This window comes from Scardinius erythrophthalmus, assembly GCF_964197995.2.
Source record: "Scardinius erythrophthalmus genome assembly, chromosome: 4".
Taxonomy (NCBI): Eukaryota; Metazoa; Chordata; class Actinopteri; order Cypriniformes; family Leuciscidae; genus Scardinius; species Scardinius erythrophthalmus.
The window spans coordinates 15,600,479-15,612,714 of record NC_138224.1 but is presented as its reverse complement, the minus strand read 5'-3'; the positions used below and the strand labels follow the sequence as shown (position 1 = coordinate 15,612,714).

At 36.2% G+C, this 12,236-nt stretch overlaps 1 protein-coding gene across 1 annotated transcript; it reads right to left on the bottom strand.

Moving 5' to 3' along the window:
• Nucleotides 1–3,771: 3,771 nt before the first annotated feature.
• LOC308689109 (sialic acid-binding Ig-like lectin 7) lies at nucleotides 3,772–11,630 on the bottom strand (the record flags this gene model as incomplete). Its single annotated transcript, XM_081362668.1, has 7 exons — nucleotides 3,772–4,092; nucleotides 4,246–4,297; nucleotides 6,898–7,069; nucleotides 7,847–8,113; nucleotides 9,812–10,111; nucleotides 10,194–10,562; nucleotides 11,585–11,630. 7 exons carry the CDS (start codon nucleotides 11,628–11,630, stop codon nucleotides 3,772–3,774), a joined length of 1,527 nt encoding a protein of 508 aa, XP_081218794.1.
• Nucleotides 11,631–12,236: the final 606 nt, after the last annotated feature.

The following is a 12,236-nucleotide window of genomic DNA, read 5'->3' as shown; positions in this document are numbered from 1 at the left end:
ATCAGTCTAGTTCCTGTAACATCATGAACATACATTTTTTTTTTCACAGAAAAAAATGGTAACATTTTAAAACGTAACATTCCTATTAAATTGGACATTTTAATATGTTGAAAGTTTACCTAATAGGTTTTACTTTGTGTATTTCAAAGTGCACTGTTGAATTCAGAAGGGATGGTGAGAGGGATAATTTATTTATTATCATTACTATTATTTCATAATGAAAAGAGTGACCAGGATATTCATTAAAAAAATACCTCTTACCATTTCGGTTTCAAAGAAGGAAGAACAAACATGGTAAATGGTGACAGAATTTACATATTTGGGTGCATTTAATGCTATGTTTACAATGCAAAACCTAGGTGTTGCGTCACATGCAGAAAAGTCTTGCACCACTTTAAGCAACACTGTGGCCTTGCAGTGCTTCTCCATTTTAGGCTAACTATTTCCTGCTGAGAGACATTTCTACAAGTTACATACTTATACTCATCTTTAATAATAAAAAAAAAAAAACATGGAACAATGTCACAGGATTTTTTTTTTATAAATACCAAAAAAAGCAGTTGATTAAAAAAGAGAATCTTTGAAAAGATGCTACAGGGATGACGTCAAAACTCGGAAAACCAGTTCACCACTTGTTCCTTCATGATTTTTTTTTTTCTAATGGGTTTTTCAGCTTATGAGTGAAATAAGATCTGTGATAAACATAACTTAAACTGCACACACCCATATCGAAACGCAAGCCTTTGCCAGTCACACACGGAATGAATGACTTGGAGATGGGCAATATGGCCAAAATCTCCATTTAAGTCATTTCATTTCACCCTAACTGTATGTTTATTGGGTGGGTGACCACACATACTTTATCCTGGACATGGCCGTAAAACATCGTCCGGTCGGGATTTCTAAAATGTCATGAACAGAAACCACATCTTCAATGGATCTGATAACTCACAAAAAAATCAGCTTACACAAAATAACATGTTGTCCAGGTTTACATGCAAACCAATAACCCCATAATGCAAGTAAACCACATTCATAAGACTTTATTAATAAATCAGGTTATTACCCGGTAGTGGCGTCAAAACATAATCATTTGTGTATCTGACTCAAAGTATTTCATTTGTTATGTCAGTTGTGATGTAAATAAAGCATTAAAAACAGAAGAAGAGTATTGCAACATTTCAACGGGAAACTTGCGGCTCATATATTACCCTCTCATGCAGTTACAGATGCAGCATTTTGACTGAACCACTTCTTTATCTGCTGCATGAGATGAGAGCACTATTATTTATTTATTTATTGTTTTTTTTTGTTATATATTGAGTTTTCAATATATATTTCCTCCTCCCTTACTGCAAAACGCTCTCTCTCTCTCTCTCTCTCTCTCTGGATGTGCTTAAATCCATGTTCCTGTCACATTATCACACATGCGCACTTCAATAAGCCTACGCAGGTTAACGCATTTACATGCTGGGCGAAATCGGCATAAGGGGCAAAAATCTAGCTGTGGCGATCGGTATATGCTTAAGCCATTTATGACCTTACTCCCATAGAGCAAAACAGGTTAAAGCATTTACATGATCAAGTGCATTGTGGGCTTATTATGCATAATCAGGTTAAGACAAATGACAATGGCGGGGAAAGAGTTAAGACATAGACAGAAGAGCACATGGCACAAAGAAAAAGCCAACACAATCACATGTGCTCAAACAAAACAAGACAGGAACACCTGAGAGATAGCACACGTACGTCTGCAAAGCATCTGCTGTTTACTAACATCTGATAGACGTCTTTAAGATGTCAGTTTTAAATACATTCTAAATCATAAACATCTTAAAGACACTTTCTAAAAGTCTAGTTGACATCTGACAGGAAACGTCCTATACTATTGTAGATGAGCAAACACTCTAAAAAAATATGTCTTCCAGATGAATGCCGATGAAAACACCAGCCGCGTGCGACATCAACACAAGACAACGAGAAAGCAGGTAGGTTTCTTCAAGCGTCTTGGAGACGTTGCCTCAGTTTTTTTCTGTTTCTTCATGTAATCTCAATGAGATCTCTTTGTGGAGCACCGGTTGTCGTCAGACTCCTTGTCCATAAAAAAAGCTCACTCGATTATTACAATCAATGGAAAAAGGAATGTTTGAAAACTTAAACTGATATTTCCTACTGACATACTACAGCAAACTATATAAATAACTTGGCTTAAAACCTTTTTTGGTGGTGAAAATAAGGTGCCTTAGACTTTTGCACAGTATTATATACTGTATAATATATAATATACTAATACTACTATATACTTTATAATATAAAACACACATATTATCTGCTTCTCTGCATCTATTTAGCACACTTTGACTAACTTTAATGTAGGCTAACTTTTGTGGTTACTAAAAGGTTGTGTGTAAATGCTTTTGAAACGTACGGTATAAAGAATAGGTCTATACCTTGTGACTTCCTTTGGGGGCATCAGGCTAAATTTTTATGCAAAACTTGGTCAGGGTTCACATTATCACCCATGTAAATTTGCAAATATAAATAAAGAAAGGTGAATGCATCTTTGAGAATAAAGCCAATGCTGTTAAAGTATAACCATAATGCAAAACAGGTGTCAACAGAAAGGTGCCGTTTTACATGGTCATAATGAAACTGAATATGATCTGTAGAGCAATGTTATTTTCATTAAGGACATTCAACGAGCTTAAGTCATATATATGAATGGACTCAGTGACTCATTGGGTCTGCAAATACATTTATAAAAAATATTGAGCAACATGACAGAGACATTAGGCACGGATGCAACTGAACTTTTTTTACTGAAAGTCACTATCACATAATCATATTGGGAATGCTATAGGTGTAAGTTGGTATATAGGCTTCTAAATTGTACTGGTCATTAAAATAAAATGGCAAAAAGGCATTTTTGGCAGTTAAATCCTACAGTATATGTCAGAGAAACTTAAGGGAAAAAATATGTTAACAAATTGAAGCCTTACAATTGTGCAATTTAAAAAAACACATATTTCTTTTGGTTTTATCTTGCATACATGAGTATGAAACCTGAAAGCTATCTACTAGAATGTTTGTGATCTTGTAAAAGAATAAACTTTGGTTTCAAATGTCTATAAAACATATTTTATTATTGCAGAATGTTGCAGTCCTCAATCAAATATGCAAATGCTAACCAAAATAAAAGTACACAGAATATTCAAGACCCATTTGAAAGGGTGCAAGTGTACAGTAAACAACAACATTTATTTGGAAATAATCTGCATGTAAATATGCAGTGCCCCACAAAGAGTGTTTGGACACTTAAATATTTATGTAAAATGTAACATGACTATGAATTATATAACAAAATAACAATAATAATACATAATTTAAAGAAAGACTGCACAAACACATGATTTTTAATTCCCCAAAATAAGTTTGTGGAGGTATTAAATGATATATCAGTACACACAAAATGAATACAAAAATATTGTGACACTTTATGATTGTCCAATGTTAGTGGAACATTTTCATAGTAAATCTAATGAACTACACCAGTGGTTACTCTGATATGACAGCTCTGTGAACCTAATTAGGAAAATACTTTAAACACCCACTTCAAATCTCATTGACACCATATAAAAATGTGATTAATCATTTGTTGTCTAATCGCAGTGACAATATATATATTTAAGTGTGGCTTCCATGTGCTCTAAAATCCCTATTTGAATGAATTAACAATTTACTATATTTATCAATATTGTATTTGATGCTTTCTTAGATAGATTCACCTTGCTTTACGTCCATATCTGCACTCCGTCTTGCTTTGTGAGGAACTTGGTAAATGGTATCATTATATGGCATTGACGACACTTCTCTGATCTCTGCCTCGCTATCTGCTACGTTTCGACCGCAATATCGGACCACAGCATACTCCTCAGTAAGCGAAGAGATGCCTCTAATGTCTTTTGACTTGGTGTTGTTAAAGTTAATGGTGGAATAATGTAGAGTTTCTGGATGATTTATTGTGGGGGCTTCATCTGATAACATAACTTTATTGACATAACAAGGCTCTTCCCCACTGTCCACTGAATCAGCCTAGTGGATGAACAAAGATGGAGAATGATTAGTAGAGAGCTTTTATGAAAAATAAACTTGGAGAGAGTAACTATACGTAAAAGTGTTCTGGCGTACATGAGTTTGACACGTTTGAGAATGAATAGAATGTGTGTTTGATATATTGTAACATACCACATCAGTCTGAATGACTCCAGTTTTATCTCCCCTTTGAGTCCTGCAGCATCTACAGAAATAATCCATAATTAAAAACATAACTGCTTGCACCACATTCATTAGACATTTTTATTATTCAGAGGTTGCTCTTTCATAGCTCAGGAGACTTAAAGGGAAAGGTCACCCAAAAATTAAATTACTCACCCTCATGTCGTTCCAAACCCGTAAGACTTTCTATCATCTCCGGAATCTTTTTGGTGAAATCGGAGACCTTTCTGTCCCTCCATTGGCAGCTATATGTAACTACCACTTTGACGCTTCAAAAAGCTCATAAACAGATCGTAAAACTAATCCATATGAATTGAGCGGTTTAGTTTACATTTTCTGAAGTGACTTGATTGCTTTATATGATGAACAGATTCAATTTGGGCTTTTATTTACATATAAACAACCAAACCTGCTTGACGTGCTAGAACAAACCTCTTGCAGAAGCTCAAAAGTGCTACGTAACACGAGAACATACTCGTGTCAAACATACTGCGTAACATGAAAATGAACCTCATTGGTTTTCACACATCAAGTGAACATGCTTGAGCTTCCGTTGATTCATGTTTATGTGAATAAAAGCCTAAATTAAATCTGTTCATCATATAAAGCAATCAAGTCTCTTCAGAATATTTGGACTAAACCGCTCAATTCATATGTATTAGTTTTACGATCTCTTTATGAACTTTTTGAAGCGTCAAAGTGTCAGTTGCGTAGCTGTCAGATCAAAATGATCTTCATTTGTGTTCCGAAGATGAACCAAAGTATTACGGATTTGGAACGACTGAATTTTCATTTTTGGGTTAACCATCCCTTTAAATGAAATACACTCACCTAAACGATTATTAGGAACACCATACTAATACTGTGTTTGACCCCCTTTCGCCTTCAGAACTGCCTTAATTCTACGTGGCATTGATTCAACAAGGTGCTGAAAGCATTCTTTAGAAATGTTGGCCCATATTGATAGGATAGCATCTTGCAGTTGATGGAGATTTGTGGGATGCACATCCAGGGCACGAAGCTCCCGTTCCACCACATCCCAAAGATGCTCTATTGGGTTGAGATCTGGTGACTGTGGGGGCCATTTTAGTACAGTGAACTCATTGTCATGTTCAAGAAACCAATTTGAAATGATTCGAGCTTTGTGAAATGGTGCATTATCCTGCTGGAAGTAGCCATCAGAGGATGGGTACATGGTGGTCATAAAGGGATGGACATGGTCAGAAACAATGCTCAGGTAGGCCGTGGCATTTAAACGATGCCCAATTGGCACTAAGGGGCCTAAAGTGTGCCAAGAAAACATCCCCCACACCATTACACCACCACCACCAGCCTGCACAGTGGTAACAAGGCATGATGGATCCATGTTCTCATTCTGTTTACGCCAAATTCTGACTCTACCATCTGAATGTCTCAACACAAATCGAGACTCATCAGACCAGGCAACATTTTTCCAGTCTTCAACTGTCCAATTTTGGTGAGCTCATGGGTGGGGTCTTCTGCTGTTGTAGCCCATCCGCCTCAAGGTTGTGCGTGTTGTGGCTTTTACAAATGCTTTGCTGCATACCTCGGTTGTAACGAGTGGTTATTTCAGTCAAAGTTGCTCTTCTATCAGCTTGAATCAGTCGGCCCATTCTCCTCTGACCTCTAGCATCAACAAGGCATTTTCGCCCACAGGACTGCCGCATACTGGATGTTTTTCCCTTTTCACACCATTCTTTGTAAACCCTAGAAATGGTTGTGCGTGAAAATCCCAGTAACTGAGCAGATTGTGAAATACTCAGACCGGCCCGTCTGGCACCAAAAACCATGCCACGCTCAAAATTGCTTAAATCACCTTTCTTTCCCATTCTGACATTCAGTTTGGAGTTCAGGAGATTGTCTTGACCAGGACCACACCCCTAAATGCATTGAAGCAACTGCCATGTGATTGGTTGATTAGATAATTGCATTAATGAGAAATTGAACAGGTGTTCCTAATAATCCTTTAGGTGAGTGTATAATGTTACGTAGAACTTCATTAAGTAACACATTTGGCTCAGATGTTCCTCTTAAAATTCTGTAGATGAAATAAAATTAGAAACACAAGAGGGTTTTTTTTTCTGGGAAATCTCACCCCCTCTTTTGTTTCTAATTTTATTTCATTTATTGCATTGCTGTCTAAAAGAAACAATTGTGATATTAAAGAGATCACATTTGTGTGTTTTTTTTCCTTAGGGGAAAGATCATTTTATCGTGTTTACATCAGGCATCACAAAGTTTACTTACTTGTACAACAGTGTTGTGACCCATAAGATGGCCATAAATGTAGCCCCAGCAACGAATCCAACCAGGACGGCGTAAACGTCAAACTCTATTAAAGTGACAGTTCATGGAAACTTTCTTTATTCCAAAGAGCAACTGTATTGATATCAAACAAATATTTAACACAATGTATCTGAATAATTTCATTCACTAAAAAAAGCAGCAGGCAATAGCTGATTCATTGCCATATCAATGACTGAAATAGATTAAAGTTTAAATTTACGTGAAGCCTCTTGAGAGAAGAGATTCAGTTGTTTTCTTGCAGTGCCATGAGTGTTGCTGCCGACACACTGCAGAGTGGATGTGTGTGAGAGTGACTGATGTAGAGTGATGGAGCTCCTCAAGCCTGTGCTGTTCAATCGCTCTTCACTGATGGACGTGTTTGAAGAGTTACTGACAGGACGTCCAGACAGATGCCACTCCAGTTTAGGAGAGGGATTCCCATCACCCTCACAGAAATAAGATGAGGAAGTGGAGATTTGAGGAGCATCTAATAGAGAGAAAGATCAAGAAAAGTCTGAGCAGGAAAACTGGAACCTTTTCTTAGTAACTTTTCTATTGCAGTTCACATACAATCACTGAAGATGGCTTACATATTACTGACTAATTTTATGGCTTACAGTTCACATTCAGACACTAGCTGAGATTTGCTTTTGTTTGTATTTGTTCCTGGCTCTATAGTAGATTTAACTTGACACTGGAGTACTAATAAAGGTTTTATTTGTTCATTTTAGATGTTTTAGATAATGATATTGCTTTTTACCTGTTCAAATATGGTATTTAATTGCTTTGAATTAAGGCCATATATGCTTGCATGACATGCTATGTTGTGCAAACGGCGACTCAGAATGATGTTGTATTTTGTGTGTCATTGAAACAAGAAGAGATAAGAAAAAAATTGTGAAATTGTGCTTTACATTCATTAGCACTTTAGTTGAAACATATTCTATGCTAGTCGGTGTGACCTTTAATCTTACACCTTTAACCTGACTTGTATACTCTATTTAAAACCTTATAAATTTGTGTTATTCATTGACTTCTGGATAAGTGCAAATAAATAACGATTCACGAACATTAAAAATAATTAACAAACAAAGAAACAAACACCTCAAAACTTGACAGCCCCAGTTCACTGCTGTTGAATGAAAAAAAACAGCCAGGGCATTCTGCTAAATAACTTTTTTTGTGTTTCATAGAAAACATAGTTAATGATGGAATAAAGTTTTATTATTGGTTGAAAGGTTCTCTCTATTCCTTTATTACTCACATTGAATGTCCAGCATCACTGATGACTCATTGTAGCCGTGTTTGTTCTGAGCTTTACAGATGTACCAGCCTCTCTGTGTCGGGTCGGTCCTGTTGAAGGTGAGAGTGTCTCCAGTCTGCAGCTGCTTCAACTCTCTTTCAGTCTTTCTAAACCAGGTGTAGTTCAGCTCTGCTGGATTTGCATGACTTCTGCAGGTCAGAGTCACATAACTGCCCTCCAACACCGAGGCAGACGGACGCACAGACACTGATGTGTTTTTAGGGGGATCTGAGGGGAAACAAATACATTGCCACACAATACAATTTAAAATAATATGATAGACACTGAAGATGGCTTACATATTAATGACTAATTTTATGGCTTACAGTTCACATTCAGACACTAGCTGAGATTTGTTCCTGGCTCTATAGTAGATTTAACTTGACACTGGAGTACTAATAAAGGTTTTATTTATTCATTTTAGATGTTTTAGATTATGATATTGCTACTTACCTGTTCAAAGATGGTATTTATTTGCTTTTGAATTAATGTCATATGCTTGCATGAAATGCTATGTTGTGCAAACGGCGACTCAGAATGATGTTGCATTTTGTGTGTCATTGAAACAAGATGAGATGAGAAGAAAATTGGGAAAGTTGTAGTTTGTGAACTGTTTGTAACCAACCACAAAAAGGTAAATGAGAAGATACACGTGAGCCAAGATAAGACGACTAAACAATAGTTGTGAACGTTGTAGTGCATGAACTGTTTGTAACCAACCACAAAAAGTTAATGAGAAGACAAACAGGAGTGAAGAGAGCAGACGAACACTTCAGTGAAGAAGAGGAAGAGTGCTAGAAGACAACAGCGTAAATAGACAGAGAAAGGACATCCAGGGGATTGAGACTGAGTCACAGAGACTGATACTCCAACAGCAGAAAGAATGGATCATACAAGACATTGATCAATTCATGAAAAATATGGAAGTGGAATTTCCCAAAAAGTAGAATAAAAGTCTGAGGAGTAAAAGGCCTCCTCAGATGCTGCCTGCATTAAGCGTGAAGTATGCCTGATACCCTAACAAGGGGCGTGTTGTGGCAGAAATATTCATTAAACATCTTCACAGTGTAAGAGACATTTCTGATTCAATTGTCTTTTAAAAAGCATTTATTCTTGCAAGAAGGCCCAGTTGTCCACACAGAAGTTACAAAGTACAGTCTGTGAAACAAGTGCGACACCGGGAGTAAGGGCAGAGGAGCCTTTATACTCGCTTCCAAGGTCTTCTGCTTTATAGGCTCTTATCTAAACAAGGAGAGGTTTCTCTGCTAGTGACCTAATACTGCTGAGTTTATTCTTACAAACTCACAAGTTCTAAATTGGACGACCTCTGACCGTAAGGGTCAATAAATAAATAATGATTCACGAACATTAAAAAATTGTAACAAACAAAGAAACAAACACCTCAAATGTCACCTATGTCTAAAGTTATTTTTTTTGTCTTTTTTTAACTTGACAGCCCCAGTTCACTGCTGTTGAATGAAAAAAACAGCCAGTGTTCCATAGAAAACATAGTTAATGATGGAATACAGTTTTATTATTGGTTGAAAGGTTCTCTCTATTCCTTTATTACTCACATTGAATGTCCAGCATCACTGATGACTCATTGTAGCCGTGTTTGTTTTGAGCTTTACAGATGTACCAGCCTCTCTGTGTCGGGTCGGTCCTGTTGAAGGTGAGAGTGTCTCCAGTCTGCAGCTGCTTCAACTCTCTTTCACTCTTTCTAAACCAGGTGTAGTTCAGCTCTGCTGGATTTGCATCACTTCTGCAGGTCAGAGTCACATCACTGCCCTCCAACACCGAGGCAGACGGACGCACAGACACTGATGTGTTTTTAGGGGGATCTGAGAGGAAACAAATACATTGCCACACAATACAATTTAAAATAATATTATTACCAAGTCAAAACTGATACAAAGCATCACTTACACTGAACATGTAATGTGATAGTGTCCTGTGCTGTTTTGTTCTTGTCCTGTAGCTGGTAGGTTATAGTGCAGGTGAAAGTGTGATGACGGTGAGTAGCAGTGAAGTTCAGATCAGAGATGAGGAGCTCCTGTTGTCTGCTGCTCTCACTGAGGGGGATTCTGGGAGTGAAGCTCCATGTGAGAGTTGGTGGAGGAGAGGAGCAGAGAGTCTCAGCAGAGCAGCGCAGACTCACAGAGCTCCCCTCCAACACCTCCTGATCCTGATCCTCATTCAGCTTCACTGTGGGTTTGGGGGGAGACTCTGAAATAAATAATTATAGATGCAGATGTAGACATTTCATTGTGACATACAAGTTTACAATTTGTCATGCAAAATATCTTACCAATCACTTCTATCAGAGCATGTTTTTTATCATAAGTCCATTTCAATCCACCTTTACCCTCAATCCTAAAGTAATATTTACCACTGTAATTTGATCTAACATCATAAAAGATGGTGGTACAGTCCTTCTTATGTAATCTTCCAGTTATATTTCCCTTAATAATGGAGTTTTGGCTGGACATGGAGTTGAAAACTATATCCTGAGGGTTTTTGACCCCATCTTTGAACCACAGCCCTCTAGCATCACTCTCAGTGAGGTCTTTGTCATATGATTCCTGAATATCAAATGTACACTTTATAATCACACAGGATCCACTGAGAGCTTCAATCTTCTCTGGCAGACTGATGCTGAAATCTCTACAGCAAACACCTACAACACACACAACACAAACTGTTAAAGCACACAAAGAAATGTACAAGCACATTTCGATTTCTAGCCATAAACACAAACCCTTTATTGAGTAGGCTTTTCTACTTACAAATAGACCTAATTTACATTTCAGTTAAAATGTAATCATATTGCATTAATAGCAGAGGAGAAAATCAATAAACAGCCTGTGTGGATTGATGACGATGGATGCTTTAGTGACTGAATCAACATCAGAATAATAACCTGGCAAAAAGTCAGAATACTTCATTTTAAATAAAATGCAACATATTTGATGTTCAACTTTCTTTATCTTTACATCTATGAATTTGGTCTTTAGTATACAGCTTGTATTAAAATAAGGTAATCAGATTGTTACTTTGCCACATGTATCACAACAGACCTCTATTTAACAGGGGTGTAAATGTAGTGTAGTGAAAAACGGTGCTAAAGTTAAAGATTCTGTGTATTTTTAATAACTCAAGTAAAAGTCTAAGTACCTAGCCAATAAATAAATAAATAAATACATATTAATAATTGAGTGAAAAAAAGTAAAAGTAAAAAAGTGTAAAAAAAAAAGTAAAAGTAAAAACTTTTTATTAGATTTTCAATTGACTTTTGAAAACAATTAAAGACAGTATAGAGATTTAATTTTTTATTTGATTTTTTTTTTTATGCAAATACTTCATTGGCTGTTTAAAAGAAAACTAAAACTTATGTGAGCATGATTGATTGGCTTGTTAGTGACATCAAAAAATAAAGAATAACACATTTTATTTTTAAATCATTGTGGAAAGATTTAAGTCATGATGACTGTATTTCTTGTAAACGCAGTTGTGTAATCGCAAGTATTCGGACTTAACAGAACCACTATAAATAATCATAAGTACTGTACAGTAGTGCTCCTCAAATACTTTTCAACTATGCAATTAAACCATTTAGACCTATACACAACGGATTAAAATACTCTGATCATATAAAAAACACATTCATTAGCTGTTCACTAGATGAAGAGATTCACATACCTTGTAAGAGAAAGACAAAAACACAGACTTTCTCAGCTACACTCATCTTGCCATTAAAAGAAGGTTAACCCTATAAGCAAAGGCCAAACATACACATTCGTCACAAAAATGATACAAACATAATTTTAGGCAAACAAATCATTTTTCTCATAATCATGAATCATCTGAAGCAAATCATCTGTATTTAAAAAAACTGAAGGAAAAGCAGTTAAACTTTACTTGATGGTGGTCTCTATGGGACTGATTGCACAAAGAACACAAATACTGTTTTATGGTATGATTTCTCAAGCAAAAAAGGTTGTTCTGACATCATTGCTTCATCGTGGCTAGTTGTGAGTGATATTGGAAAGTTGTCACAAAAAGGATATATCTCAGATAAAGTAAATTGTACTATAACACAAATGTATGCTTATAGAAGCAGTTGTGTGTTTCCTACACCTAATTGTTAAATTAGAATAATATGTGTGAATACTGCCCTTAAAATCTTTATTTATTTATTTATTTATTTATTTTATTTTTAGAAAGGTTTATAAATAAAAACTGTACAAAAAGCCCAGACATTCTTAAATGTCCCTGATAATTCTGTCCGGACTGCAGTGTGAATGTAAGAGGGTAAATACGGTGTCTGGGACACTGGTTCACAAAACTGGTT